This window comes from Cyphellophora attinorum (assembly GCF_001299255.1).
Source record: "Cyphellophora attinorum strain CBS 131958 chromosome Unknown Contig2, whole genome shotgun sequence".
Classification (NCBI taxonomy): domain Eukaryota; kingdom Fungi; phylum Ascomycota; class Eurotiomycetes; order Chaetothyriales; family Cyphellophoraceae; genus Cyphellophora; species Cyphellophora attinorum.
Genome location: NW_017253230.1, coordinates 65,603 through 91,584, shown reverse-complemented (window position 1 = coordinate 91,584; position 25,982 = coordinate 65,603). Strand labels below are relative to the sequence as shown.

Below are 25,982 nucleotides of genomic sequence, written 5' to 3'. Positions count from 1 at the left end.
AGTATAGCTACATATACCGACCCTTCTGCTTCTCCCTTCTACGCGTGATCTTCCCTGCCGTTGCTTGTCGATTGGTTGTCACGGACGTCGCAGCTCAATTCCTTTCCAGTTCGATCTTATTCACACAGTTGCCTACGCACACAACATCACGTCAAGATGTCTGACCAGAACTACGCCGACGTTGAGAAGGACCATGCTGGCCCGGGCAACTCGGTCAATGGTAACAGACAACATTATGACCTTCATCACGATCACCATGATTCAGATACAGCTCTGAAGAGGCTGAGAACCGCTGGCTCGCTTTCTATCACACCCGAGCTCTTCGAGAAGATCTATCTGTCACCCAAGAACCAGGTGTCAAACAACATTCGATCAACTTTTGGCAACCCTACACCTTTGTGAGTGCATCAAAGTACGCGCGTCGCGTCCACTAACATGTTACCAGGGCTCTCGTTGGTTTCCTACTTTCACTGACGCCCTTGTCGAATATCTTGATGGGATGGCGTGGCGCTGGTGGCCTCGGAGCCGCTGAAGTGTAGGTTGAAGTGTCGCACGAGCTACACATCATTGCTGACATGTTGACAGCGGTGCCTACTATTTCTTCGGTGGCCTTCTCATGATTCTTGGCTCGTTCCTCGAATTCATCCTGGGCAACACCTTTCCATTCGTCGTCTTCGGCTCATTCGGAGCTTTCTGGCTTACTTTCGGAGCTACCTTGACACCTTTCTACAACGCAGCCATCGCCTACCAGCCCGATGAGCCTGGCACAGCGACCACCAACCCGACCTTCAACGCCACTTTCGCGTACTTCCAGCTCTACATGGGTGTGCTCTGCTTCATCTACTTCATCGTCTCGCTCCGCACGAACATCATCTTCGCCTTGATCTTCCTGCTGCTCGTCCCATCTTTCGGTTGCCTTACGGCTGTCTTCTTCTATGGCGCTCTCGGCGAGGCTGCACCAACTCTGCAACTCACCGCTGGTGCTCTGACTTTCGTCATATGCCTGTTAGGGTGGTACTTATTCTTTGTGCAGCTGCTGGCCGCTGTCGACTTCCCACTCAACCTCCCAGTGGGTGATCTCAGCAGGTTCATCAAGGGTGCCAGTGAGCGTACGAAGGAGGCTTAGATGCAGCCAAGAACCATAAGACAGCTACAACACCAACTACAACACTCTATGCAATAATTGGCGGATACGCCGTGGATGTGGGACAGAGCTTGGAAACCTGTACAGAAAGGCTAGGGAGCCCAAAAAAGTGCGCAAATGGGCAGGTCTTGCGCAGTTCAGCGCATGTTTTGAGCTCCATAAGGGGGCTGGTGTGGCAGTTATGTGGTGTGGTGGGCTTTGCACAACCTCAGCTCGACGTTGTAGAGATTGAGGAGGGTTGATGACCGTCTGCTTTTAGGCAGGCAAACATGAAAATTTCAAAGATGCTAGCAAAGATTTCTACTCGATTGTAATAATTCCTGAATTACGATGCCGTTTCGTATGACCATTCGGGGATGGTGGGTGGGGGAGGCGGTGGGGAGGTGGTGGCCCGTAAGGGCCGCCACCTCACCACCGCTTAAGCGAGCGCAGCGAGCATTAGGCTGAGGCCGTAGGCCGTAAGTAGCGCCGCAGGCGAGCAGTGCATGCGGAGCGGGAGCGAGCATTGCATTGCGCCGGACGTGAGCAGCGGAAGGCGCTGAGTCAGGAGACAGGGCGCAGGTTTTGGGGTGACTATCGTCTGCTTTTAGGCAGGTTAACAAGAAAAAGAGACTTCTGCTTGATTGTATTGATTCTGCTGGAACATAGTGCTGGCGTTGTTCCGTTTCGTGTGACCATCGCATCGCGTTGAGGATGCTTGTGTGACACCGGGAGATCAATGTTGCTCTTGGGTGTGTCGAGGCAGAGAGTGCCAAGCACTAGCACAGGCTATCGCAGGGACATGCATCAACGGCATCTGGGACTCCAACCCTGGTACCGAGCACACGACACGCTCAAGTAGACACGGACAGCTTGATCGCATAGCGAACCGCAAGACAGCAGTCTTTGTGGCGCACCGGAGGTTGAAAGATGCTCTTCAGGGCCCCCAGAGCCCTTGTCGACACCAGGACTTTGACTTCCGTTATCTCCCGACCCTGCCTTGGCATGCCAAGTTTTCGTCCTTCTCCACACACGATTTTCCTCGACTGCGGTGCACCACTTCGCTGTCCGTTGACCCTCGCTGTCGCTTCTTCATTCCTTTACGAACCCCCAGTGTCGCCCACAAATCTGTCAAGGTACAATCATCTGCGCCCCTCGCCTCTGCATCCGCTGACTTCAAACCAGATGGGTGCCCTCAAATATGTCGAAGAACTTCAGAAGAAGAAGCAGTCCGATGTGATGCGATTCCTCCTTCGAGTCCGCTGCTGGGAGGTAAGATGAACAACAACCACATCCTCAAGACCTCCATGGGCACACACAAAGGGAAAGGCGAGCAGACGTTGCTCTGTCATGATCTTCTGTGGCACCTCTGGTGTCTTGCTATACACTCGTTGAACATTTGCTGAGAGTGCATCAATATAGCTCCGACAACTCAATGTCATCCACCGCGCCTCTCGTCCCTCGCGACCAGACAAAGCTCGCCGTCTCGGGTACAAGGCCAAGCAGGGCTATGTCATCTACCGCGTTCGCGTTCGTCGTGGTGGTCGCAAGCGGCCTGCTCCTAAGGGTGCTACCTATGGTACGGACACACCCAGAAGTTCGCGCGGAAAGACAAGTACTGACAGACGACACAGGCAAGCCCACCAACCAAGGTATCAACCAGCTGAAATACCAGCGCTCCCTCAAATCCACCGCCGAGGAACGTGTCGGTCGCCGCTGCGCCAACTTGCGTGTTCTCAACTCGTACTGGATCAACCAAGACTCGACCTACAAGTACTACGAAGTCATCCTCGTTGACCCTCAGCATAAGGCCATCCGCAAGGATGCCCGTATCAATTGGATCGTCAACCCAGTTCACAAGGTATGTTCGGACCTGCGCCTTGATTGTGGACGAAGGGCTGTGCTAATGGACTACTGCAGCACCGCGAGTCTCGTGGTCTCACAGCCACTGGCAAGAAGTCGAGAGGCCTCAACAAGGGTCACCGCTACACCAAGACTACGGCTGGTCGGAGAAAGACTTGGAAGCGTCACAACACTCTTTCGCTGTGGAGATATCGTTAGAGTGGTTGAAGTCGGCGTGGGCGACAGCCCTGCGAGCGATGTGTCCGACCGTCGGCGATCACTAGAAGAGTACAGCGGCAAACACGCGTTCAAATTCGATCAATCACAGTCAGAGCGATGCTCGCGTGAGTGCTCGAGCACTGAAGAATGCCTTGAGCATAGTAGCCACCGTCTTTGTCGCATGTCCTGCCTTGCGGTGGCCCGACTCGTGCAGGTTGTAATGAAGAAGGTTCTGCTACTGTGCAGACACACGGCTCGCCAGTGCAAATACTGGCTGAGGCAATGCTGAAATTCAATCTTGTCTTTTCAGCACCCTGTCTTTGTTGATATATTCAACATCGACTCTTCGTCCTCTGAGCTGCACACGTGTAGACCGTCGTTACTCGATTGTAAGTCTGGATCGTCAGCAACCGCTGCGAGCATACGCATGAGGTATCCTCGCCCGGTTGTTACCATGCCCATCCCGCCGTGCCAAGCATTTGCCTGCTTCACCTTCTGCTTATCCTGAGTGATATATCTTCTCCTCACCATGCCACGGCTCAAATAGAATCTTGTCGACCAGCTACACACACATTTAAGAATCTACACATCTTCTTACATCCTGATGTGATGTGACACGATGCACAAGCGGTAGCGAATCTCGTCCAGACTACCTCGCCACTCGCAGACGTCGGTCGATGGTGACTTGGCAGCAGCAATGGTGGACATTCGACTCACACAGCGCACGCGACGGAAACTATGGACTCAAGCAAGCAGGACGTGACGATCATGGGCAGCAACACCAAAGCTGCACGCCTCCGACAAGCCATCGCAGCACTTGATGACGAGACCAACATCCTCAATCGACAGACCCGCGTCTTGGAGACCCAGACGGCAGCACTCACGCGATCGCATTCTTGGAGCGGAAAGAGGATTTCTAGGAGCACTTCTACCGCAGAGTCGACCGCAGCCTCGAATGCGAGGGAGATCATTTCGAACCAGACCTCTAACGATGCCCTAGCAATCTCCATCACCACAGATCTACAAGACCACGACGCCCGACTAGCCAAGGACGCCCGCAATCTCCCCGGACACGTCACTACACGGCTCAAGGCGGACGACCGGGCGCTTGCTGCGACTCTGGAGCGGGCTGGAAGACTCGAGGATGGGAGTAAAGCTGAGGCGGAATTTATGGCGGTTGAGGCACGAATCCAGAAGTTGGTGAAGGTTCTGCACGCGAAGAAGGTGGAAGACCTGAAGAACAGGTTGGACGCGGCGTACCTGCAAAGCCTTGCATCTCACGCAGAGACGACTTCGACTGGAACAGACGGCGATGTTGGTCTTCACGATACCAGTGCAAGACCCGACACCCAACCCCGCCCAATGACGGCTACGACAGCTGACGGAGAAGAAGCAGCACAAGCACAAATATTCCAGCTCCAAGCCGACATCAGCACGCTGTACACCGAGATCGAAGACGTCACGACGATGCTGATCAATCAAGAACACTCGCTCGGGCTGCAGAAAACCATTGCACGGATTCGAACACACAGGCAACAGGCTGAGCAGATGGTTTTGCGTCACGCACTGCTCAGTCTGCGAGATATGACAACGAAGGCTGTGGCACTAGCAGAACAAGCGCAGGCAGTGAGCGCGCAGAGGAGGGTTCTGCAAGAGATCGAGACGCAACTGGGATGCGTGCAGCGTGAAGCTCGGATCAAGTCAGGCCCAGCCACAGCATCAAGCAAAACGACAACGAGTCAAGGAGCAGCGACAAAGGCAACGAGCGGTGCGTTGAGGGCGGGTCGAGATGGGTCGCACGTCTCCAGAGCGGACGAGCTTATCGGAAAGGCCAAGCAGATCGACGACATCCTGAGGGCTGCTCTCGAGACGCGGTTGCGCGCGGTTGCTACTCTACCTGTGAAGGTCGAGTACAGTGACGAGGTAGCTGGGCTTGAGGCTGTTGAGCAGCGGATTGGAAGCATGAAGGGAACGCTTGAGACGATCACTAGCACAGTCGGCCACCTGGGATAGGTTGACACGAAGTCAAATAAGGGAGGGTGGTGACATCAGTTGGCAAGCGGATTAACAATGGAAACACCGATGCCGTACTCTTTGCTTGTGCATCGATACATGATAGATAGCGATAAACCTCATGACTGTCGGACCTTGGTCTCTTGCACGCTGTACTTTCGTTCACAGCGGTGTAGACGGAATGTTGATGCAGTACGAAGTGTGGCATTGCGCTTCTGAATGCCAATCCGCTGTGTGGTAGCCCATCTCATGATCTGTCGGTGGGATTCTTGACAAATTCTTATTCTCGAAGCGTATCAAGACCACAGCGACTAAGACATAGTCCATCCCTTCTACTTGGGCCAACTGAAATATATACTCATGTGAGAAGTGGGACGAGATTCATCGCGTAGAGCTCGCGTGGGCCGGGTACGTATTACGCAGAGATCGGTGCCTAGGAGTACCTATATGCTGTGAGGCAAGGATTATCGCGTATGTTTCGGTACGGCCCGGCTCAAGAAGTCATCCCAGTCTCATAAGGTTGTGATAAATATCGACACCGTCACCATCATTGTGTTCTTATGCATACCTACAGTACTTATGTTACATTGCCCACAGCTAACGACAAGCGAAGGTGTTCGGGTTACTATTCGGAATGGTTGCCAATCTCGTTGATTCGGCCTTTCAGGCTGTCCAGGCGCGCGCTCCGCCAATGCCTGACGCGCTCAGGGCATGGGCGCGCTTGCCCGCCGAACACGACTGGCTGCATGGCGACTGCCAATTCATTGATCAGCCATCGATTTCAAAGAAGCGGCGTTATTAGCCACCCGAGAAGCTGCCACAGCGGGGCAAGCGCAGCACCTCCGTCGCAGATCTCGTGTTTGGGGCGTTGGGAGGGCTCTGGTAGACTCGGTCTCACTTTCATCGATCTACGCGCATACCCATGCTCATCCGCCTTGTTATTCTGCCAGGTTATAACTTGGTCTGATTCAAGCATTGGAGGCGACTTTGGTCTTCAACATGGCCAGCGAGCAGGCGCCAGAACTTGAAAGCGCCTCCGTTGGGGCGGGCTCTACACCCCCCGTTCTCGGGACAAATCCATCCAGAGGCATAGTTCAAGATACTGGAATGACAGTCCTATGGCAGCCCACGGACAGCACTATCGCTGATCTTGTTTTCGTCCATGGCTTGGGAGGCCACCCTCGAAAGACATGGCAGCAACCCATCGGTGGAACTGCCGCCGAAGCTGAAGGGAACTCGAAGCCTTCAAAGTCACTCTGGCACTCGCTTCAGCGACGGAGGGGTAAAGAAGAGCACTGCTTTTGGCCTCAGGATCTCGTTCCGAAGGATTTTCCCAACGTGCGCGTTATGACCTATGGCTACAAATCCAGCCTGGTAGCTTTTACGGAGAGCGGCCAACGCAATTGACCATTTCTCAGCATACTAAGGGTTTCCTGGGCGCTCTTACAGACTATAGAGACGCATGTAGAAATCGACCTCTCATATTCGTCGCTCACAGTCTAGGAGGCATACTGGTCAAAGACGCAATTGTTGAGTCGAATAAGTATAGGCAATCGCAGCATCCGGAGATGCGGGATGTGTCTAATTCAGTCTCGGCCATCGTGTTCTTTGGCACTCCGCATCAGGGATCAGCTGCGGCAAGATACGGTGATATAATCGCGACAGTGTGTAGTGGTATCCCCGGTCTACCCTCCACAGAGCGACGAGTCCTTCAAGGCCTACGGTTTGATTCAGACAAGCTGAGCGGCGTGCTGGAGGATTTCAACGATTTTCTGAACGATGATACGGCCGCATCCAATCAATTACGCATGCTGAGCTTTCAGGAAGGAACAGGAATGTCAGGAGTAACAGGCTTCGATGGCAAAGTCAGTATCGAGCAGCCGAAGCGGCGCCATGACTGACATTTACAGGTGGTCCCGGACTTCTCTTCAGCCTTCTACAGGAAGGACATCGAAAGGATAGCGCCTCTGACGCGGGACCACCGAGAAATGTGCAAGTTCAAAGACACACAAGATCCAGGCTACGTCACTTTCCGTGCCAGCTTGGGGCGATATCTGGATAGGATCACGAGCACCACGAATCTGCGAAATGCCATTGCCGTAGAGGAGGAAGATCGGCGGCAGAGGATTCTGGAGGCTGCAGCTCAGCAGCAGCAAGAAGGCGATATCAGAGGTCCGTAAGTTGCTCTGAGGCTTCCTTTCTGCCACGTATGGCGAATGTGCTGAGCAATCGCTAGCGCTAGTCGAGAAGCTTGACTTTGCAGATCGACTAACCCGGGAACACCAAATTGCCAAAGATCTGGCAGAGAAAGCTACATTCGAATGGGTCTGGAGTTCTGAGCTTGCCTCTTGGCTCAAGAGTCAAGAACAACTGTTCTGGATCAATGGTAGTCCGGCGAGCGGCAAGTCAACTCTTCTGCATCACGTAGTACATGCTCCAGAGACCCGTAAAATATTGAAGCAGGTACACGGCCCAGAACTCACCTGTATCTACTACTTCTTTGATTTTCGCGCCGGCAAAGAACTTCGAAACAGTCTGGAAGGGCTTATGCAGGCACTCCTGGTACAGCTGGTCAAATCGTTAACACAAGACGAAACAAACAAGTCACAGCTTCTGGAAACTCTGGAACGCCTTGCTGATTCCGAGTCACCGCGAATCGACGCCGTGAAGCTACGGAGCACGTTTCGCGAAGTCTTACAACAGGCGAGAGGATGCGTGTTCATCGCCATAGACGGCCTCGACGAGTACGAAGGAGATCGATTTGACCTTGTGCGGTTCATAAAAGGACATGTTTTAGCGCCCGTGGACGACGCGACCACGCCCCAAATCGTCAAGGTCTGCCTAGCGAGCCGCCCGGAGCAATCCTTCTTGGACGCATTTGCAGATCGCCCATTCCTGGCCATGCAAAATGTGAACGCCGACGCGATAAAGACATACGCGCGAATGGTATTCGAAGACACCGGACTCCGACGGTACTGGGAATCGTCTGATATGCTCTCCAAGGTGGCAGAAAAGATTGTCGAGCAGTCCAATGGCGTCTTTCTCTGGGCGCGGTTCGCCGCGTGCGAGATTGCCGAGCAATTGCAATCAGGCAAGCTTGACCCTATCCTCAAGAATCTTGTCAACGCTATTGAAGGCATGCCTTCCGATCTCAACAGGGTGTATACTAGGATTGTTCGCCAAGCATGTTCCACCGACCGAGCCTTTGCTCGCGTCATGTTAACTTATGTCACGTCCGCGCAGAACAGCGTATTTCTCGAGATGCTGCGGGGCTTATTCGCGCTACATGCTAATGACCCACCGCCCTGGTTCGAGGGACTCGATGTGACATGCCTACAGAACATCAGCCTGGGAACCCTGCAACGGAGGTTGCTGGCATCAACAGGCGGCCTCCTTGAGCTGTACGAAGACCGTGACCCCAGAGTGGGTGGCAGAGTCGCGGTCCTGCACAGAACGGTCAAGATTTTCCTGGACAACCAGGGCTGGGCTGAGCTAGCGCCATCGCTGCACTCGACGAAGTCCATACAGCTTGCGTGGCTGACGTCATGTTGCTCGTTGATTGCGCACTACCAGCCTTATCTGTTCTTCCTTGAACTAGGACCTCAGCGTGGGCGATGGTGGAACCCTGCCAAGCTCAAATACCCCAGCCTTCCATCTACTATCAAGAGAGACACTCGGTCGGCGCCCCAAAAGCTGAGTATTGGCGCGTATTTGCTACTCGCCTATGCTGTGAGGTACGTTTTCGATCATGCACGCTTTTTCGAACAAGAATCAAAATCGTCGACTTTCGACTTGATCAGCAATCATCTTTCGACGGTGGCATGCGACTTACATCAAATGCTGAACCCTCGTTGCGGGTGTAACCGCGGGGAGGAAAGATACCCGTGGGCCCACGACTCGCGACTTATGCACGCCGTACTTGCTCACGGGCTACAGGGCTATATGGTAGACTGTATCCAACGCGCAGCTGGCTCATTCAATGAAGGACCGCCAGGACCAGCCATAGCCTCGACCCGCAACGAAGCCTCAGTGTTGCTGCGGAGAGTGAATGAGTCCCCGGCAAATGACGCACTGGAACTTATCCGGTCCCAAGTAGTCGCGTTCGCGATCGAGCACAGGACCTTCAAAGCGTTGGCGATGTTGAGGACAGTATTACAATATTGTCCAGTTATCCGTGATGAGGAGCTCGGTGCTGCGCTGAGAAGAGCAGATGCCAAAACGGTTCGCGCCATGATGGAATGCAATCATTCGGACAGCCTCGTGTGCAAGATTGACACGCGCGACATGAGTCTGTGGGAGCAGAGGGCTGTTATCTTCATCTTTCGTCGAGGCCTTCTTGCAGAGGTCTTCCATGGGAACGTACCCTCGACCTTGACCGTCGGGCCACTGTGGATGATCGGAAGACGCCCTGGGCACACTACTGCATCCAGACAGCAAATAGCGGACCTGATCGATATCTTCACCGGTCCTGTGTACCGGTCAATCAATGCTCAGTGCGGTCCTTTCGGAACCATTCTTCACAGCTACGTCGACTGCTGTACCGGCCGAGGGGATTCTTATGACCACGACTTCAATGTGCAGACCCTTCAGACGTTAGTCGCCAAGGGCGTGGACGTGAATGCCACAGGACCACTAGGCACGCCCCTTGAATTCTTGGATCGTATCGCGCATTCTGGCTATTATCACCCCGGCGACAACAGTTACCAGCGCTACCTTGACTTACGAAAAGCCTTGCTGGATCTTAGAGCAATCGATTCGGGGGGGCTATGGGAACCCTCTGCAGAAGACCGGGAGCGTTGGAAAAAGCAGCACCTCCGCACGCGGAGCGAAGATGCATCAAGTGACAGCACATGATGAGGGGTCTCCACTGAGACCGCATGTTGCTCGTCCATCATAACGCGTCTCATCTTTGCATCGCCTTCTGCACCCGAGAACAGCTAATCAGCCTTGGCATTGAACGAGGGTGCCGAGCTCCAGGATGCGCAAGGCAAGGGCCCGTTACCTGTTCCCTCACATGAAGGTCAATCCTCTAGGTTCGTGTGATTGCCTATGTACAAATCACTGAGAGAACACACGCTATATCTGCCGCCGCTTCCCTCTCCTCACAGCCTCACTCTCCCCACCCCATCTCCCCAGCGCCAACTCCTCAAGCGTCTTGTCCCTCCCCACCGCAGTCCACCGCTTACTCCTGCCGCCCCTCCTCAACCCTTTCTCACCTTCCGCTTGTCCTCTCTTCCTCTTCCGCTCCTGCACATCAGGCACACCCCACCACGTAAACCCCGCCCCAGCCAACATCACTGCCGCAAACACCACCACTATAATCCCATACCGCCGCGTACTCTCCCTATCAGCTCGATTGCTGCCAAAGTGGTAGTACGCGCTAAACAGCTGCACCAGGATACTCCCTAACTTGCCCGCTGCGGCACTGATGCCGTGACAGCTACCCCTATACCGGGTTGGGAAGAGTTCGCCCGCGAGGATATACGTCGTGGAATTTGGTCCGAAGTTGAATGCAGTTTGAGCAATGACGTACAGCGCCACGATCAGCGGCCCGCCAGCGCGATGAAGGGTGATGAAGATCGTTCCCAAGGTCAAGAAAATGCAGGCGAGGAGGATGAAGCCCCAGAACTGCAGCGTGACGCGATTGAGGCGGTTGGCGAAGAGGATCATGAGGGTCTGGCCGCTGAAGGAGCCGATGTTGAGGATAATGAGGCTTGTGTGGAGGTCGCCATCAGTTGGTCGTAGATTGTGGAGGTAGGGGAGACGGAGGTTTGCCATGGCGGGTAGGATTGTGGGTTGCCGGAGCTGTCGGTGGCGGGGAGATTGAGGGCGCCGTAGGTTTTGGCGAGGAATTGGGGAGAGGAGAGGCCGATACCGTAGAAGGCGAAGTCGAGGAGAAGCTTGAAGGCGAGTCAGTGGGATTGCCTGCGGGTCGGTCATGGAGTGGATAGTGTATGATGAATGAAAGGGAGACGGGATCGAGGACTCACCCAAGTCGTTGAGGTGGCGAAGAGGGTACGCCAGTTCCCTTCCACCCAAAAGTACTGCTTGATGTCTTTCCTCGAAAGCTTCCATGGAGAGTTCAGGGTAATCAGGGGCGCGTTGGTGTCTACTGTCCACTGAGCTGAACCTGCAGAGACTGGTTCTGCAGGAGAACCCTCGTGATGCATTGCCGGAGCAGGCAGCACCATCTCTTCCATCGAGGGAGTTCTTCCTGCATCGCGGAATGAATGCGAGCTCTCTCCCATTTCCAGAGCTGTCGATGCTGGGCTCATACTGAAGCTCCCGTCTCCGATTTCTCCGAAGAGCGGCGTTGCATCGAATTCGGCTTTGATTGGATCGTCTTCGATCTCTAATAAAAATCGCGGCGTTTCGGGGATCGCAAACCGAAAGATCAGAGCAAGTGCTCCGGGAACGACGCCGAGCCCGATCACCCAACGCCACATTATATCGACAGTACGGCGGAGGTTGTCGGTGCCTTGCTTCTCGGACACAGCGACGACGACGAGAGCCACCAGGTTGCCGGCGATCTGTCCGATGGGTTGCATGGCGAAGACGGAGGCCATCATTCGGGCCCTGTGTTTCGTGGGTGCGAATCTAGTGCAGCGTCAGCCGGGTGTGCTTTCTGTGTGCTCTGGGACTTACTCGGCAGTGATCACAGCGCTCAAAGGATCTATACAGCTGGTCAGCATCCGCGCCGTCAATATTGCGTGGGCCTTGCTGGTACGATATTGCAGCGTCATGAGAGAATGGTTGCATGCTGCCGCTCGGTTGGGCAAGGCAGAAACTCACAATCAGCACCGACACCGATTCCGACAGCCAGCCTCCAGAAGATCAGCCAGCCGAACACATTCATACTGTTATCAGCGCCAGTCGAGCTCATGACGACTCCCAAGGTCGAGCAGATCAGCAACAGCAATTCTATGCCGTACACTTTCTTCCTCCCCATCTTATCCGCCAGGATTCCGAATAGCAGTTGCCCGGACATAGTCCCAGCCAGTGTCGTCAAGTTGATGTGCGTCAAACGTATACTCGAGGTCTCCTCTGGCCAATAAACGTACGAAAGCATTGGTAGAGCAATGTTCGAGGCAAAGAGCGTGTACCCATCGAGGAAGAAGCCAATTCCGGCAACAAAGACCACGAGCCATTGGAATGGCTGTCGATCGATGGTCGCATAGATCTGTTGTGCGCGGATAGTGCGGTCTGTTTCATGCTCAAAGTCGTCAACTCTCGCAGTTTTGTAAAGACGGCGGACTCGGCCCTTGCCCATGGTGGCGGCGTTACCGAGCTGTAAGTGAGCGTATGCTCCGTATAACAGAAACAGAGAAGTCTGGCGCGGGCGCTTGACAGTGGTCGGCTGTTGAGCAAGTAGTCCTTTATTTCGTACTCGGATCACTGCGTTCTCGACCTTCAGCCTGACTGTACAGTGGCGATGGTGTTGAGCTCAGGGCTTCACGGTGCTCAGAACCTTTGAGACATGGGCAGTGCCAATGTCGACAACATTGACTGCATAGCGAAGATAGTGTCCGCAGTACCGCGAAATCTCGAGCCTCGAGGCATGGAGTGTGTGGGAAGTGTCGAGATATTGTCACCGATAAGTATCATGCCTTAGTGGGAGCGACCTGAAGACCTGGAAACAGATTGGGCGTGGTCGGTACTTTCTTTTGGCATGCAGGGGTGGTGGGTGCCCAGCGAAGAAGACTGGCCGCAGGGCGAATCCAGAATGGCCTTGCACCATTTCGGTCATCGCTTCTGGCATCGCTGTTCTGTGAAAGAGGCGGGAAGTCATGCTCAACGGGGAGTTTCTGAGCCAAAGAACGCCTGCACGTGCACACTCAGCCCTGGTTGGCCAAGTGCTCGGTGCGGCAGGGGTGTTGTGCCCGAGAATCTGGTGAGGGGCACATACGGCCATATGGTAAAGCATAATGCGAGATGGAATTTTCTGAGATGATCATGGACATCCTGCTGGTAAGTGATGCCCATGTAGGTATGGATGCAAGTGTAGAAAGGAACTTGAGGTGGCACAAGATCAACAAAGTCTATTGTTCTTGCCGAATGACGAAGCTTGGCCGTGTCTCGGGAGAGAGCAGCTCTCGGGGCGTGCTTTGCACTTTCTCTATGCATGATCAATTCCTGACAATACCGAGGAATCGCTCACGATCGTCATCCTCAAGGAACTGCACCGTCAAACTTCTCATATCCGCCAACAGCTCTGTGTCACCGCTCAACTTCATCGTGATCGACCTCCGTGAGGTTTCTATCTTGCTGACGGCACTCAACGGCACAGAGACATATCTCCTTTGCTCTCGCCGCTGCGAATTGGTGAAGAATATCATGGTGGCCTTCCCTCCAGAGCTGTTTGAATGCAGTATCCTCAAGTTCTGACTGATGCACTCCTCGCCTCGCTTACTCTTTGCCTCCGCCATGCCTCCCACAAACACGACTTGCTGACCGAGTATCGTCTCCTGCAGGCGTAGACAGTCTTCCCATCGATCGAATGCAAAGCTGGGTTTCCCCTGGAACAAGCTGCCGCCGGACTGTAGGGTCTGCTCTTCAAGGAAGGATATGCGGTAAGCGGAGCTTGACCGAGCGCTATATGGTTGTTCGAGGTGTGGTATCGGCATGCGGCTGTTCGGAAAATTGAGCGTGAAGACATTCTCCCGCATTGACGAGTCGGAGCTCATATTGATCTTGCGGATGCCACCAGCAGCATCCTTGCAGACATCAATCCGCGACAGCGGGATACGGAAGAGAGATGTGCCTTTCGAGAAGGAAACGATCACTGGTCGACTGAACAGCAGCGCACCAGTTCCAGTCGAATCATGCGAGCTCGGTCTCGTGAGTGACGACGCCGGCGAGCTGAAGGGCGTGGTCTGCGGGGTGCTTCCGATGGCATCCCAGATGCTTACACTGGCACGGCTTGCATTGCTGCTTGTCGTTGAGACGCTATGGCGTGAGGCGCGTGACGACATTTCCGGCAGATATTCTACCGCAATAGACCACACATGTTGTGTGGGCGTAGACTGTGGGTGTAGTCATGTTGCTTGAGTTGGAAGCTGCCAGACAACATCTGCTAGCGAGCCAGATTATGTACCGGAGGAAATAATGGAGTGAGTGAGCGAGCCAGGTAAAGATTCCATGTGTGTGTTGGGGTCCAGATAACGCCTGGGTTGTATACGCGAGGAGCCCACGTGCCTCAGAGCGAGCATCTGATTGCAAGTCGAACAACTCTTTCCCTACCCCGAGTCAACCTCTCTCTTTCAAATCGATAATGGAGCATGCATTGCGATAAGCAGTCTATTGCAGGCTGGTGCCTGTAGATGTTGTCTACTCCGCGGCTCGGCACGACGGTAGGGCTAGGTCAATTGCAAGTTTCCAAACGTTGCGATGTGGCCCGGTACAGCCCTGTCTGGGAACGCCTCGGCCGCGGCGGCATAAGGCGAGGAATGGCTCTCGCACATTCAAGGCACTTACCTTCGTCAGGCGGTATTTCGAAACGAAGTTGCTGTAGTCACCAAGATCATCAGCGCTGAAACAACCCGAGTGAGCGGAGCATTCAAGTGATTATGACCCAAAGTCCACTGGTGCTATCACATCTACTAAGTAGGAACTACGCGTCTCCCGAAGACTCCGGCAAAAGGCACCCGACCCTCGGGCTGTGATTGGCCTGCGCCAAACTTCTTCACGGGCGAAGGCTGTTTGCGCATTGTCGACCGAAGACTGTCGAGGATCCCTCTACATGGCTCTCCTGCCGTCTCAACACGAATGATGTTGCCTACAACTTGTCCACCAAAGCATCTGGTACCTTCACCGGATCCAAGCTAGCAGCACCGATGTGTCCTACGGGCTGTACAGGCCCGAGGTCCTCTCCTTCAGTGCCCATGTTGTTCCTTGCCCGTCGATGCTGAATATAAGCCAGCAATATAGCTGTTCCAGCCAGCAAAAAGAGACACCCTGCTGCAGTGTAGTTGCCGATAATGACCGCAGGCTGATCTGTCGTCTTGAAAGCCCCCAGAGGAATAGTGGCAATAGCAGTCCACGCCCATGCATTCAAACCTGCAGAGCCCCAGGCACGCATGCCAGGATCCCCCGACAGTGTATCTTGTGTCCAAGCCCAGAACATACTGTTGCTTGCCTGTGCCCATCCGCTGTTGTAGTACAAGACCCATCTAAACGTGCGATTGTTGGGAAACACCGGCGTGGCAGCCAGGATGATACAGACGATAGCATTCTGAACACCGCCAAGGACAAGCATCGGCCATCTTCGACCACGCAACCATGTGTCGCTGGTCCAACACATGAAGATCGTGACAACGATGGTCACGGCTTGAATTGGAGTGGTATAGTTGTCTGGAGATGGATCAGTACTTTGGGAGTGGCTTTACTGCATGCGTCGAACATACTGATCTGAGCGACTGTGTACGATCCAGGCTTGATTGAGTTCCAAGCTTTGAGCCAGAAAGACATGGAGACAGCGACTTGCTGACCCACGGAGTTGCAACTGTTCGAAAATCAGCAACTGAAGGGAAAGAATCTCTCGATGCACCCACATGGAAATGACCCATAACAGCCAGATATCTGGGTTGAGCAGCCAGCGTTTAACTTGAGGCCAGGTGAACTTTCCCTGTTTGACTCTGCCTTCCTTGGGGTTGCGATCTCTTGCGAGCTCAATCTCCTGTAAGAGGGAGGAATATCAGCAAGCTCTTTTTCGCACAGGGGACCGCTGGGAAGCACTTACCTCGCGACTAAATACCAGATCCGGCTTTTGGCGAGCTGGGACGTCGGGGAAGAAGAATACTTGTGGAATGATCACACCGATTGAGATCACTCCGTCAATAACAAACAACCACTGCCAACCCGCCATCCCGTGGACACCGTTGAGACCAGTGTACGCAGCAGCTTGCAGATATGAGCTAAACATGGGACCAATCGCCGTGGCACAATTGATGATTGCGAGTCTTCGAGCCAGCTCAGTTTTCTGATACCATCCTCCACAGAGGTAGACAATGGCGGAGTAGTGGCCGGTCTCAAACAGACCGAGAATAAATCGCAGCACATACATGTGAATTGGCTTCGTCATGGCAGCCTGAGTAAACGTGACCAAAGTCCAGCCAGCTTCAATCATGGGAATGAACCACTTTGGGTTGGACCGGGTGAGTAAGAGATTGCACGGCCAGATGCCGATGATCTGCTTGATGTTAGTACGATTTCTCTGAACTGGTCCGACATACATTTGCTACTGCGAAAGCAGTATTGGCATAGTTGAGTTCCTGTTCAGGTCAGTCGCGAATACAGCTGCTGCACCAATCGCACACTCACGTTCCCATAAAGAGACATGTCCTCCTTCATACCTGATACAAAGGCAGAATTCAGATTGGAGCTACGTAGTGTTAAAGTCGTCCAGATAAGTCAGAAAAACGAAGGGCATCGCACCGATCAATATATTTTATGAAAGTTCCAAGGCAACCAAAGGTCATAAGAGTTATGTCAAGCTGTGTGGCTTAGCAAGTGGTTCAGTAACGGTCTGTCTCTTTTCTCACTTTGAAAATGAGTCGTCTTTCCTGTGATCGGTTAGAAAGCGCTCTCCTGGGAGATCACGTCGTACTTACTTCCGGTGATTTGTCCCAAGAATCCCATAGGTAATGCCGCCAGGTAGGCTTACCGCCAGAGGGGCGGACATATTGAACGTCCTGACGCTCGACGTTCTCTTCGAGCGGTCTGATTGACATGATTCTGGCTGCTCAGAAGCGATAGATTATGGGACTGTCCATGGGACTGTTGCGCCTCTTATACCCGACCGCCAGATTGTTGAGCCAGCAGATTCTGCTCAGAATCTTAGCAAGTTCGGCGGTGTCGGTATTGCGTGCTTGTAGGTGTCGGAAGAAATCTGTTTCATTACTTGGTCTAGGTTGATCGAGCTCTGCAGAGGAAGGCTTGACCAGCACAATATCCGTCTCTTGACTCAGAGATAACAATGCAGGGCTAGCATTGTGGAGCACATTTGTGCCGTCTGTACCTGGGCCCGTCTCACCGATCATCTAGAGTCCGTTGAAAGTGGGTGTTAGCTGGTGCTCTGATAAGGCAGTGCTTCGATGGTGCCATTTAAGCCTGAAATTCGTCAGTTGCATACGGAGACATCAATGTACCTCTTCGGGTTATGATTATCCTTGGGAGCCCAAGCCGAGCATAGCAGATTACAGGGCCGATACAGGGCAGAGATACGCGAGTATCTCGTGAAACAAAGACAGCCGTTTTATTCAGTATGTGTTTCGTGCATAGAGATCTTCTCTAATGTCTACTGCGCTGCACAACATGTCGACGACGACTCAGACGACAACGTCCCGTATCACGGCCTCGGAGCCAGAGGGCCTTGATAATGACAGTCGGCTGGAGACCTTTGCGATTCCTGGAAGTCGTGTGATACACGGCAAAGTCTTCCCACTTGGTATTCGAGTCAAGGATGGGCAGAGCTTCACCTCAGCAGCCGAGGCAGCTTCATATCTGGAGACAATCGCACGACGGGGCCTTTGGAATGATCTTCTCCGCGATCGTAAGTTTCCCTTACCACGACCCTACTCAAGTTGATGATGGGGGCCTGTCCTAACGCCTACAGATGGCGCCTTGTTGCTTCGCGGATTTCCCACTGCCAACGCTTCAGACTTCGACAAAGTTGTGAAGGCTTTCAAGCTTCCACAACCTCACAGAGAGATCGGTCTTGCGGGAAAGAGATCAATTGTCACTGGAGCCATCAAAACGGCGAATGAAGAGCCACCGGACGTCAAATTCTACTATCATTCCGAGTACGGTCGAAGCGCACATTTCCCTGGTGTCCTGTTCTTCTTTTCGGAAATCGTTCCTGACCAAGGTAAGCACACTTCGGCTTTAAGAGAGCTGGAGGACTCGCAGAGCTGATGTATTGCAGGTGGACAAACACCTTTGCTGTCGTCGTTGGAATTACACGATCGGCTTAAGGAAGAACTGCCAGATTTCCTGCATGATCTGACCACAAAAGGTATTAACATTCAGCTGCTGAGTAGCCTTTGCAATCTGACGTCCACTAGGAGTACTCGGTCGACAGTATTTCCCAGCCAGAGACGATCCTGAAGCTGAGCATATTGGGTGGAACTGGAAGGTAAGCTCACGATGAGTAACAGTATCAGGGCCAAACAAGACTTACACATCAAAGGATTCGTACGGCTTCGACATCCAGCCAGGAGACACGAAAGAAGTCCAACGGCAAAAGGTGGAACAAGTCCTGAAGGACACACTCCAAGCAGACGCTGAATGGCAGCCAAACGACGCCCTCCATGTGCTGCAGAATCTGCCGGCCATTCGCCGCGTTGCCTCCACAGGCGAACTTTCATTTTTCAACGGTTTTGCTGGAGTCTACGGCAGAGCACGAGACTGCCGAGCCTTGGAACCTCCTTACAAAGGCGTGGACGGGAAATACCATCTCCCCACGACTTATGGCGACGGAAGCACCATTCCAACGCGCTCCCTGGAACGTCTCCTGGAGCTTTCGGATGAAATTGGATTCTTGGTTCCGTGGCAGGCTGGAGATGTCGCAGTGATCAACAACTACACTGTTCAGGTGGGTCTAGCTGTCTAAAGGCCATTCTCCAGCATTGCTAACACTCTTTGAAGCATGCCCGCTCACCATGGGTGGGTAAGCGATCATTACTCGCCAGCCTGTGGGATGGTAATGAGAAATTCGTACCGGTATGATTGTGCTGAAGGCATAGAGACCGGAAAACGCGCGGCCGAGCTTTATTGCACCATAGAGCGGTTCCAGCAGCCTTCAGCAGAGGTATAAAGTAGGATGTAGTTCATATATGTCTGTGGAGAGAATTTCTGGAATTGCTCCCATAGGGCGAAAAGGACGCTTTGCTCAGCCTCGGGTCTCCAACATCCCACGTGCTAATGTACCCTCACCCAGATCTAAACTGCTTGGCGTTGTTCTAGGGTATTGCACCATCGATTGCGATATCTGTCTGAGCTCTGCAAATGTACGAGTCGGAGTGCGGCATAAGATTCTGACAGGAGTCTACCAATTTGCGGCCACACGGAACAGAACTGGAGCAGTCTCCTGCTACAGCGTAGCATACTCGAGTTCGGCCTATTCAAAGTTTCGGAGCTGCATTGTCCACGTCTCGTGGTCTGCCTTTACTGATTGACTCCCTCCCCTCACCGGATTTGCCTGCCTTCAGCCCTGATGTCTCTCGGAAGGGGTTGGAGCCGCTTTCGTGTTTGGAAATCGTTGAAAGTCTTGCCCATGATCACTTCCTCCGTGATCTATGCCTTCGCTAGCTTGTATCCTAGCGCGGTCTCGTCTTGCTCTGGACCAGCCGCGAAAGACGTGAGGGCACAGGGAGTGCGCCAGATACTGGCAAGGTGTTCCAGGTGGTCGTAGCGGACTTCGGAGATTGCTATTGAAGCGTTGCTGCAGTCTGTTGTGGGCGCCGTGCTTCAGGAAGTTGGACTAATCGAAGGCACATAGGACCAGCCACTCATGTGTTGGCCTCTCAACCTGCTCTAAGCAATCATGCCTGGCTCATGTCCTGTCTGCCTTGGTCCTAGACGCACGAACGGACCGTATGATCAGAGTGTTCAGCATGGTCGGCCATTTGACATTGACATCGCCATCTCTGCGAGCTAGTCGTCTTGCCGACCGGACCCACAGAGGAAGCTGCTTGTCTGGTGGTCGTTAGAGCCACATTCAATGTGCCACTGAGAACATCACAGTGCATGCACCAGGCAGCAGCTGACCCTGATTCGCGCAGCAAACAGCGAATACTCTGGCCTGTGTCAGTGACGGGGAGCGCCTCGGTTTGCACCGGTCTTCGTAGGCCGAGAAGGTATAAGTATGCGCCTTGCCCTCGACTACTTCTTCCCTTCTCCTTTAATCTTATCTGCGCCCTCCTACACGGACTGGGGAGGAGGATGTGGAGGCGGTGGTCGCCATGCCATGGTAGCATGCGTTGCTATCTGGTGGGGCGAGAACGTGGTGGAGTCCGAAGCTGCGAGTAGTGAGGAGAGGCATCATCACAGCGCCATCGCCATCATCCTTACTGTGCTGTGATTTGACCTTTCACTGCCCTGACGCCGATCAGTCACAGTCCCAGGAGCTGTCTTGGGTTGCACCAGCCTCGATGAGACTCGACGGCCTTCATTCGACAGAACACTACGTTCCTTGTCGAAATGCCTCTCAGCCATCCTCCTGTACCAAATCCTCAACCTCATAAATAACCCTAATCGTCAAACTACAGCCCGGACAAACAGCAATATCGTTGCCCTCGCGTAGCTCGCTAACAAGGATCTCAAACCTGTCGCCGCACGGGCAAGGATAGTGGTAAATGCGTAGCGTTGAGTCGTAGGTCATGTCTTCGATCTCGATCTCGTCGTAGATCTCAGTCTCGTCGGTGTTGGGGTTGTCGGTCTTGGCGGGTGGTGTGGCGGTAGATGGGTCGGTGGGTTTAGTGGTTATTGTGGACGAGTCGCTGGTCTTGATGGCGGTGGACGAGCCAGATGGTGAGGATGTGGGCGATGCGCCCTTTAGGACTGTGGTCTGTTGTGTTTGGGACGACGTCTGTGTCTGGGTCTGGGTTGAGGACATGGTGGCGATCTGGAATGAGTATTGCGGCACTGGTTGTATAGCAGGCGTCGTCGGACTTCTGAAATCGCAAAGTCGATACCAGATCCGAGGCTGCCTTGAGCTGCGAGTTCTTCAATTGATGTCGCTTCAGGCAGAGAGGCAATTTGGTGTTTTGGTGAAGAATTGTAGGAGTTGGCATTGGAGTCGCTTGCGTATCCGACAAAAATATTCGCGAGTTGAAATGTGGAGTACCACACTTCGAGTCCAAGTCGCCAGTCACTTTTTACACATGGCCAGGTTTCAAGTTCGATACACTCAGCATGTTGGGAGGAAGAACAGTTGGCTGTACACATGTACTGTCATTGTATCGCAAACTACAAGCTAACGCTAGCAAAGAGGATATCTCACGCAAATGATGCAACGCTGGAAACGTTGCACAGTAACGACAGAAATATAGAAATCGTTTCCCATCTCCATCGATGATCATGTAGATGCAGTTGCCGCATCATTGATTCTCGCCCATCATGTTGGTAGCAGACTCACAAGCGGTAACATGGCGAAAATTTGCTGCAGGTGCCACAATCCTGGCGTCCTTCCATCTCTTATTCGCTGCCGTCGACGAGCGCTGACTTGGCTCTCACGATGCCTTCGCGTGCCCATTGACTGCCTTGCCGTTGGCCTTTCCATTGACGGCCTGCTTCTGCTCAGCCTTGAACTTGGCAATGTCCTCGAGTACAAGGCCTTCAATTCTCTGCTGAAGGTCGGGCCTGTATCCTAGCATGAAGAAGACTTCCAGCCATACGAACAGTGGTGCCAGGAAGAATGCTTGAAACAAATTGTCAAGCAAAGCGGGCTTTCGCCCCTCAAATCTGCCATGTCCCACAAACTGGGCAATCCATGATCCGACGTGGGCGGCGAGTGCGTAGTAGTTGGCAGTCATGCCATACGTGCTGGTGAGATGATTGGCCCATGCTGTGCTCGCTAGTAGCAGCGCGGCCAGGGCGGTCCCGGCCACAGGCTCGAGCAGGACGTAGAGGACGCAGTAGGCGGAGCAGACGAAGAGGCCGAGATTAGGCGGAAGGTACGGGATCTGGTACTGATCTGGGATTTTGACAAGGTCGGGCGTGTTCGTGCACTGCGAGAGTCGTGAGCGGAGCGTACGCACTGAGGCAAGAGGGTACGAACGAGCAGGATGAAGGACCACAGAATGACGGGCACACAGGTTATGTGGATCCAGATATTGACCTGTTCTTCATCTTAGTCGGGGCGCGCGGCGAGCGATGAGCGGACACCTTACGGGGTTGTGGTGGTAGGCGCCATACTACAGACACGAATCAGTATATCAGGACATTGACGTTGTTGTGCTACTCACGAAGCGCAGCTGCTTCTCCAGGTTCAAGGCACCGGCCATCGTGGTGGACGCAACGGATGCAGGCAGATAGGAGTACCAACGAGCGAGAAGATCAGCTGTTATGAGAAGCGGCCGTCCTGAGACGCATGGCTTATGTACTCATTGCTACGGTATCGACAAGTATTGACAGTGTCGACCGCGGTAGTGAATGGTGGGCTGGCTGATGAAGAGGCCGAGGAGGGACGGTGTTGCGCGAATCGCTTACTGCTTTCACGGCGCACATGCTGATTGAGCACGTGACAGCGCTGACTACGGTGATGCTTACCGCCATTGAGGCGGAGACTTCACTTCTCGGTCTGTGCATCTTCAATCTGCAGCCTTCTGCCTCTCAGCCCACACAACTCTCATTTATCTCTGCGAGTGGTGCCCAAACAGTAATGCCCTGTTGACATTGCAGAGAACTGGCCGGCACAGTGGCCACAAGTGATTCCGCACCTCGCGCGCACGCGGCGCATTCGATCTTGACGAAGCGCCACGATGTTTTTCATCCGGCAACTCCAGCGCGAGATCTCAATCCACCCGTCGTTCTTCGGGAGGGATATGGAGGACCGGCTGAAAGATGAGTTGTACAGCTCTATGGAGGGTACCTGTAATGGCGAATACTACATCATTTGTGTCATGGACATCACAAATTTATCAGAGGGCAAGGTAAAACTCGGTCGAGGCGAGGCCAACTTTGTCATTGATTACCGCGCCATTGTCTGGAAGCCATTCAAGGGCGAAACGGTAGGTCCTGCTGCAACAGCGCGTGGCGACAGATGCTGAGTCTGTTACAGGTCGACTGCGCGGTCGTTAATGTCAAATCTCAAGGCCTCGTTTGCGAAGTTGGGCCGATGAATATCTTTGTGAGCGAAAGACAGATGGCCCCTGATATGAAATACAACGGAACCGCCACTCCTCCCAATTATTCAAACAACTCAGGCGACACGATCGAAAAGGGTTCGGCGGTCCGTGTGCAGCTGATGGGTTTGAGAAGTGATGTTGGCAGCATGTTCGCCATTGGAAAAATGAAGGATAATTGGTTTGGGTGAGCAAGACTTCGTCCTCAAGGCAGGCCGCACATTGACCGAGACACAGCCCAATTTGAAGCGCAGAATCGGCAGCGTTGGATTTATGAACGATCCTCGAGGGCTTGAGATGTCTGGCCTCAGATTGACTAGCCCAAGACATCACGAGGGAAGCCTATCATGGGTCACATATCTGGCCATAGCGTCATGGACTACTGTGAAGGCCACGAGAGTGGAGCCCAGGCGCGCAGTCGACACCGGCGTCGCTCACAGCCTCCAGCAGAGCCCGATGAGCTTACTGCTGCACGAGCCTGGTATTGCCATGGGACATGTCGTGACTGAGCATATGCTCCTGGCAGGGCGGCGTTTCTGGAGACTGTCCACGCGCCGCCACACAGGCGTCAGGGACGGGACAGATACAGCATTGGACGCGGGTGCTCTTAACGAAATGAATGGCCATCATCAAGAAGTTATGGCTCATGCTTTCACTAGACCTGTAAGACCATGTCGTCCAAATGCCGTACCGCACACCGTAGCCATTGAAAAGTGCCGGGGTTGCCCTGGGACTATACCCAATCTGTGCGGATCTTCAGGGAGCGAGACGAGGACCACAACATCATCGCTGCCTTCTCCTCGAGCAAGACCTTTTCATCATCTTTCGACGCGTCTTTCCGCCGCGACTTCAGCGTGAAAGCAACTCGTGCGGCCCTCAATTAGATCTGCCCACCCAGCAACGACTTCAAGTGCGATCAGCGCGTCTGCTGTACGCGCGGGGTTTGTTTACATTTCTCCATCCGCTGGCGCTGAGCTAGTACAATATTCTCCGTACGACTACTCGACTGTGTTGCATCATTCTCGACGTCGACATAGCCAGCAGCAATGCCGCTCACCGAGGCATACCAGCGATTCCTCGCATCACCAAACCCGCTGAACCTGACAGACGATGTGTCTCTCCACTACATCCCTACCCTGAAGTCGTTCAATGAGCAGGGCCCTGTTATCCGACATCTCGAGAGCCAGAACAAAAATGTCGTCAAGACCAAGACCGGCAAAACCATCAGTGCTGTCGAGGGTCCCAATGCTATTGCCATCGAAACCGAGACGACGCTGGAGTTCATGGTGGGCGGTGGCGCGTATCTGCCTGGCATCGACAGTTTCATCGACGGCATGATCGCCATCTTGCCCATGGTATGTGTACCGAGATTGACCAGACAGGCGCCGCTAACAATCATAGACCCACATCGTTCACTTCGACGCCGCTGGCAAGATTAAGCAGATTCGCATCTCGTGGGACCAAGCCACCCTTCTCCGTCAGACCGAGGTCATTGGCTCGAGAGGCAAGAACTGGCCCGTCTACGATGGCAAAGATCAGATCAGACTCATTGCTACGAGCTTCTCTGCGGCGCCTCCTGCACCAGCCCAGGCCGAAGCGGCTCGCTATCGAACGATGGACAATGGCTTCACCGATCGTCCCTCGTCGCCCACCAAGAAATACATCAAAGATCCTCACGCGAGTCTCGACCTCTTCAGTCCGAATCGTCCAGACGACCCACGCAATGATAACACTCCTCCTCACGTCGTTGCTCCGCGAGCATCTGCTCGTCCTCCTCCACGCGAGATGAGCGACATCTTCGCCGCAGGCCATGAAGATTTCGAGCCAACTCCACGTGGTTCTCCAAAGAAATCGGTTCCCTTCGATGCGGTCGCCCCCAAAGGCGCAGGCGCACAGAAGTTCGGCAACGTCCGCGTCTTCGACAACGATGACGAGAAGGAGACCAAGATTTACCGCACCAATCCCGCTCGCTATGATCACTTTGACATTGGCGATGGAGACGAGAACGATCCGCTCCAGCACAAGAGCAGTCAGAATCGAGAGAAGACGGCGGTCCCTATGCGCGCAAAGACAGATAAGCATGGCTCACAATGGGACTTCATCGACTTCGTCACACCAGCCAAGGTGCCTCTCAAAGTCCGTGAGCAAGACAAGGTCAACTTCGACTGGAATGATGAAGGTGGTGCCAATTCTCCAAGCAAAACCACAAAGCCCGTAGGCCGTCGCGAGAATGACGCACACTTTGAGATGAAGGATGATGGCACACCGGTCAGTCGCCAGGCCGTCCCGAAGCCGCGCAAGGACGCTCAGCAGCACTTTGCATTCAACGATGAGCCTACTCCAGCTGCTCGCCGCATCATTGGTCGTACTGACGCTGCTATGGGTATCTACCGCGATGCTGTACATGACGTCGAGGAGCAGCAGCCATTGGGCGTCATCACAAATCAGGCTGGTCGCAATAAGACATTCGGCAGCTCGTGGGAGGTCAATGACGATACACCATCGCCGAAGAACGCTAGCCAGCAGCGAGCGAAGCCCATGAAGAAAGGTCTCGAGTCACATTGGGGCGCTGATGCCGTCGATGAACCCGAGTCTCGTCCTGTTAGAAGCCGTGGCGGCGGTGGTAGTGGGAAGGGTTTCTGGGACTTCTGATTAAATCCTCCGTCCAACCTCTTTCACTCAGTCACGCTATGAACGGCGGGCCGCAGTTGGTAAGGGCTATGTGCGGTGTGGAAAGCCGTCTTGGGAAAGTGCAAGGATACCCAAAAGAAGCACTGCCAGTGAGGAGCCGGGTCTGCAATCAACACAGACGAGTCTGTCACTACAGGATCAACGACACAGGTTTCTTAGGGAGGACAAGGGTTGAGGCAATTTATTGTACAGGCTCACAGATCGTGAGTCACTCCAGACTCTCGGTCATGCACGCCTCAGCCTCTCTGATC

General features: G+C 53.7%; 12 protein-coding genes across 12 annotated transcripts; 7 read left to right on the top strand and 5 right to left on the bottom strand.

Moving 5' to 3' along the window:
- Positions 1 to 156: 156 nt before the first annotated feature.
- AB675_2315 (Protein alcS) lies at positions 157 to 1,126 on the top strand (the record flags this gene model as incomplete). The annotated part of the gene is made up of 3 exons (XM_018142277.1): positions 157 to 398; positions 446 to 535; positions 586 to 1,126. The coding sequence occupies 3 exons, from the start codon at positions 157 to 159 to the stop codon at positions 1,124 to 1,126; spliced, it is 873 nt and encodes a 290-aa protein (XP_018005246.1).
- A 1,182-nt stretch (positions 1,127 to 2,308) lies between these two features.
- Positions 2,309 to 3,184, top strand: AB675_2314 (60S ribosomal protein L15; the record flags this gene model as incomplete). The annotated part of the gene is made up of 4 exons (XM_018142276.1): positions 2,309 to 2,395; positions 2,546 to 2,702; positions 2,758 to 2,984; positions 3,044 to 3,184. 4 exons carry the CDS (start codon positions 2,309 to 2,311, stop codon positions 3,182 to 3,184), a joined length of 612 nt encoding a protein of 203 aa, XP_018005025.1.
- A 738-nt stretch (positions 3,185 to 3,922) lies between these two features.
- AB675_2313 (uncharacterized protein) lies at positions 3,923 to 5,197 on the top strand (the record flags this gene model as incomplete). Its single annotated transcript, XM_018142275.1, has 1 exon — positions 3,923 to 5,197. The coding sequence occupies one exon, from the start codon at positions 3,923 to 3,925 to the stop codon at positions 5,195 to 5,197; it is 1,275 nt and encodes a 424-aa protein (XP_018005169.1).
- Positions 5,198 to 6,196: 999 nt separating this feature from the next.
- AB675_2312 (Protein SERAC1) lies at positions 6,197 to 10,051 on the top strand (the record flags this gene model as incomplete). The annotated part of the gene is made up of 5 exons (XM_018142274.1): positions 6,197 to 6,571; positions 6,616 to 7,062; positions 7,108 to 7,369; positions 7,434 to 8,926; positions 9,134 to 10,051. The coding sequence occupies 5 exons, from the start codon at positions 6,197 to 6,199 to the stop codon at positions 10,049 to 10,051; spliced, it is 3,495 nt and encodes a 1,164-aa protein (XP_018005242.1).
- Positions 10,052 to 10,273: 222 nt separating this feature from the next.
- Positions 10,274 to 12,467, bottom strand: AB675_2311 (Inorganic phosphate transporter PHO84; the record flags this gene model as incomplete). The annotated part of the gene is made up of 4 exons (XM_018142273.1): positions 10,274 to 11,122; positions 11,188 to 11,794; positions 11,843 to 11,870; positions 11,990 to 12,467. 4 exons carry the CDS (start codon positions 12,465 to 12,467, stop codon positions 10,274 to 10,276), a joined length of 1,962 nt encoding a protein of 653 aa, XP_018004952.1.
- Positions 12,468 to 13,323: 856 nt separating this feature from the next.
- AB675_2310 (uncharacterized protein) lies at positions 13,324 to 14,169 on the bottom strand (the record flags this gene model as incomplete). The annotated part of the gene is made up of 1 exon (XM_018142272.1): positions 13,324 to 14,169. One exon carries the CDS (start codon positions 14,167 to 14,169, stop codon positions 13,324 to 13,326), a length of 846 nt encoding a protein of 281 aa, XP_018004797.1.
- Positions 14,170 to 14,972: 803 nt separating this feature from the next.
- Positions 14,973 to 16,877, bottom strand: AB675_2309 (Pantothenate transporter liz1; the record flags this gene model as incomplete). Its single annotated transcript, XM_018142270.1, has 8 exons — positions 14,973 to 15,547; positions 15,601 to 15,698; positions 15,748 to 15,872; positions 15,936 to 16,385; positions 16,429 to 16,467; positions 16,517 to 16,577; positions 16,738 to 16,758; positions 16,807 to 16,877. The coding sequence occupies 8 exons, from the start codon at positions 16,875 to 16,877 to the stop codon at positions 14,973 to 14,975; spliced, it is 1,440 nt and encodes a 479-aa protein (XP_018005043.1).
- Positions 16,878 to 17,509: 632 nt separating this feature from the next.
- Positions 17,510 to 18,922, top strand: AB675_2308 (Clavaminate synthase-like protein; the record flags this gene model as incomplete). The annotated part of the gene is made up of 6 exons (XM_018142269.1): positions 17,510 to 17,747; positions 17,811 to 18,062; positions 18,120 to 18,209; positions 18,259 to 18,329; positions 18,384 to 18,788; positions 18,842 to 18,922. The coding sequence occupies 6 exons, from the start codon at positions 17,510 to 17,512 to the stop codon at positions 18,920 to 18,922; spliced, it is 1,137 nt and encodes a 378-aa protein (XP_018005266.1).
- A 1,480-nt stretch (positions 18,923 to 20,402) lies between these two features.
- Positions 20,403 to 20,810, bottom strand: AB675_2307 (Diphthamide biosynthesis protein 3; the record flags this gene model as incomplete). The annotated part of the gene is made up of 1 exon (XM_018142268.1): positions 20,403 to 20,810. One exon carries the CDS (start codon positions 20,808 to 20,810, stop codon positions 20,403 to 20,405), a length of 408 nt encoding a protein of 135 aa, XP_018004963.1.
- A 616-nt stretch (positions 20,811 to 21,426) lies between these two features.
- On the bottom strand, positions 21,427 to 22,200 carry AB675_2306 (putative endoplasmic reticulum membrane protein; the record flags this gene model as incomplete). Its single annotated transcript, XM_018142267.1, has 4 exons — positions 21,427 to 21,924; positions 21,975 to 22,034; positions 22,087 to 22,110; positions 22,162 to 22,200. The coding sequence occupies 4 exons, from the start codon at positions 22,198 to 22,200 to the stop codon at positions 21,427 to 21,429; spliced, it is 621 nt and encodes a 206-aa protein (XP_018005248.1).
- Positions 22,201 to 22,677: 477 nt separating this feature from the next.
- On the top strand, positions 22,678 to 23,231 carry AB675_2305 (DNA-directed RNA polymerase II subunit rpb7; the record flags this gene model as incomplete). Its single annotated transcript, XM_018142266.1, has 2 exons — positions 22,678 to 22,926; positions 22,977 to 23,231. The coding sequence occupies 2 exons, from the start codon at positions 22,678 to 22,680 to the stop codon at positions 23,229 to 23,231; spliced, it is 504 nt and encodes a 167-aa protein (XP_018005262.1).
- Positions 23,232 to 24,086: 855 nt separating this feature from the next.
- Positions 24,087 to 25,692, top strand: AB675_2304 (uncharacterized protein; the record flags this gene model as incomplete). The annotated part of the gene is made up of 2 exons (XM_018142265.1): positions 24,087 to 24,395; positions 24,442 to 25,692. 2 exons carry the CDS (start codon positions 24,087 to 24,089, stop codon positions 25,690 to 25,692), a joined length of 1,560 nt encoding a protein of 519 aa, XP_018004856.1.
- Between the last annotated feature and the right edge of the window lie 290 nt (positions 25,693 to 25,982).